The 2507-nt window shown below is 46.1% G+C and overlaps 1 protein-coding gene across 1 annotated transcript; it reads right to left on the bottom strand.

Moving 5' to 3' along the window:
* Positions 1–964: 964 nt before the first annotated feature.
* Positions 965–2307, bottom strand: LOC104467236 (porphobilinogen deaminase-like; the record flags this gene model as incomplete). Its single annotated transcript, XM_010080946.1, has 4 exons — positions 965–1138; positions 1325–1411; positions 2014–2067; positions 2188–2307. Coding segments are annotated over 4 exons (435 nt in total), but the record flags the coding sequence as incomplete, so codon positions are not given.
* Between the last annotated feature and the right edge of the window lie 200 nt (positions 2308–2507).

Raw genomic sequence — 2507 nt, 5'->3', positions numbered from 1 at the left:
ACCGGCCGCTCGGTCCGGGCTGAACCCCTGCCAACGGAAGAGCTGCTCTGTAAGGACTGACCCGGGGTGCTTACACTGTAGCTGTATTTATCATCTGTTACAGGCAGTGGACGTTACATAGAGAATAAACAATGCTTCCTTTCCAAACCAGGAGCCCGGGAAGGTGCCGTTTCAGTGTTTCTGCAAGGCACCGTAACGCACGAGCCTCACGGAGAGGATGGCAGCCCAGTAGCAAGTACAAGGAGCCGCAGGAAAAGGAAAGGGCTAACAGTTACAGAGAAAGGCACAAAGGCCCCAATTTGGGCTTCCTCTTCAGCTCCCCATTAACCTGGTTAGTACAGATGAATGACCACCTCAGATTACCCTTGTAGATGTGCACAAGGGAAACTAGACTGGCTGTCCACTTCCTAATTTACTTCCTGCCAATCAAAGTTGCATTTGATAACTGCAAACTTAAGTCCTTACCTTAGCGGACACCTATGATGAGTATCTGTGATAATTTACTGTGAGAAACCCAGTACTGGGTGCCGCATAGCAGTCTTCCTCTTCAGCGTTCTAAGGAGTGAGCACGCCCAAATACTGTTGGTGACTACTGAAAGTACTTCAGTACTGTGCACACAGTACAACACTTTAGTACCATCACAGTTGAGTCTCTGATTATAATCTGTAATGAGTGCCTTGTTCCTAAACGGAATAGAGCACTTAGAGATTTTTAATTTTTTTTAACCTTCTAGCTACAAAAATTGTTGAAAAAAACTCCAGACACTTTGTAATTTAGAGAAAGGCAGAGGGATGAAAACCTCAAATAGCATAAACTACTCACATTAGTCAACTTAGTATTTCAAGTTCTTGTGCCCAAACATCAGATAAGATCCGTGTGAACAGTTAAATAAATCCCTTCCTCCAGAGTGTAGCGGCAAAGACTTGCTAGAGTTGTAGCAGTCGTGCCGACCACACCGCGAGTTTAGCGGGCATCGTTGAGCTGCCTTGCCACACTAAGGATATGCTTAGCTCCCTTGCTTAGAAGCAAACTAGCTAGTTCAACACCAAGGTTCTCTGCAGCGTCCTGGGCCCGACCAGGGACGTTCTTGGCCGTGATGCCGACGTGCTGCACATCGTCGTTTGGTCCGTCTTCATTCTGCAAATACAAACACGTCAACATAAGGCAGCAGGAAGGCGTGGGCAATGAACAGCTAAAGCCACGTGTGAAATGGCGTAAAAATCCAGTTTCTGAGGAACCGGACAAAAAATAACACATTTGAACAGGTCTAGTTTTGTCATTCAGCTTCAGGTTTGGATTTTGAACCAACCTTGGTTCACGTACCTGTTGGGGATAATGAACGCTGGTCTGCATGGTCTCCTTTAGGCTATCAGATCCATCCAAACTGTAGACCGCTCCTGTCAAATACAACTTGGAAAGATATACAGAAGGGATTAATACCACATTAACAAAGAGAAAGCCAACTACCCCTTTTTTAAAAAAAAAACCCCACACAAATACAAAGCTAAGTCTGGAGCAGAAGGCTTTTGTCATGCAGTGGGATCAGCAAGAATAGCGGTAAAATAAAACTATAAGAACAGTAATCCCTGTTAGGCAAGATGCAACTTCCCAAGGAAAAAGCTGAACTTTTTTCTAGCTTCCCACCTCCTGAATCACGCTCCACTGCGTGAAACCACTGATTTTCTGGGGTCAGAAGCGAGACTCGGATCTCGGGGCAATGTTACCTTTAAAGAGAAGAGGCCTTTGTGTGTATTAGAGGAAGAGTGGGGGGGGGGGGGGGTCTGGTACTTATTATATAAGGGCATTTTCGGGAAGACTGAGCTTCAGAAGCCGGACCCATTCTCGTACTCCAGCTTTGGACACAAACCCAGAGGCTCGAGTCAGGAGCCATCTGCCCTAATTGGCTATAACAATACCTGCTGGAGTTAGCTTCAGGAAAGGATCAGGGAACACGCACGCACTAGAATATATTTTTCAGAAATAATCCCAGATAAATACCAAGTGCTCCTCACCTGGCCATCTTTCAGCATGGTGTTGACGGCGACAGGGACGCTACATCCACCCTCCTAAAACAGAAAGCAGCTGACATTGAGGCTTCTACCCGATATAACAAAAGCAGAGGCCTCTGAAAATTTCAGGGCCTTCTCGACTCAGAAGTAATCTCTACTTCTCTTCGGCACACCTACCAAATGTTTCATAAAGGCTCTCTCGGCAATGCAGCATAACACGGTGTCTGCATCGTGCAGGACAGATACCATATTCAGTATCTCTTGGTCTTTGGCACGAACTTCCACCGCTAAGGCACCCTGTAAGAAGAAGAAAGACACAACATAATGGTAATAGTTCCTCCTCAACTTCACACATCTCTCTGTGAACTCAGCATCGCCCATGAAACAGAACTGAGAGGCTTGGATGCATTTCACTAAGGGAGCGGTGTTTGGGCATCCACAGAAATGAATTACAAAATAATCTGCTGGTTGCGGAGACATCCTACAGCAGCTGCTGT

This window comes from Pterocles gutturalis, unplaced genomic scaffold (genome assembly GCF_000699245.1).
Source record: "Pterocles gutturalis isolate BGI_N339 unplaced genomic scaffold, ASM69924v1 scaffold52394, whole genome shotgun sequence".
Classification (NCBI taxonomy): domain Eukaryota; kingdom Metazoa; phylum Chordata; class Aves; order Pterocliformes; family Pteroclidae; genus Pterocles; species Pterocles gutturalis.
Note: the sequence above shows the minus strand (reverse complement) of the source record. Positions and strands in the feature narration are given on the sequence as shown.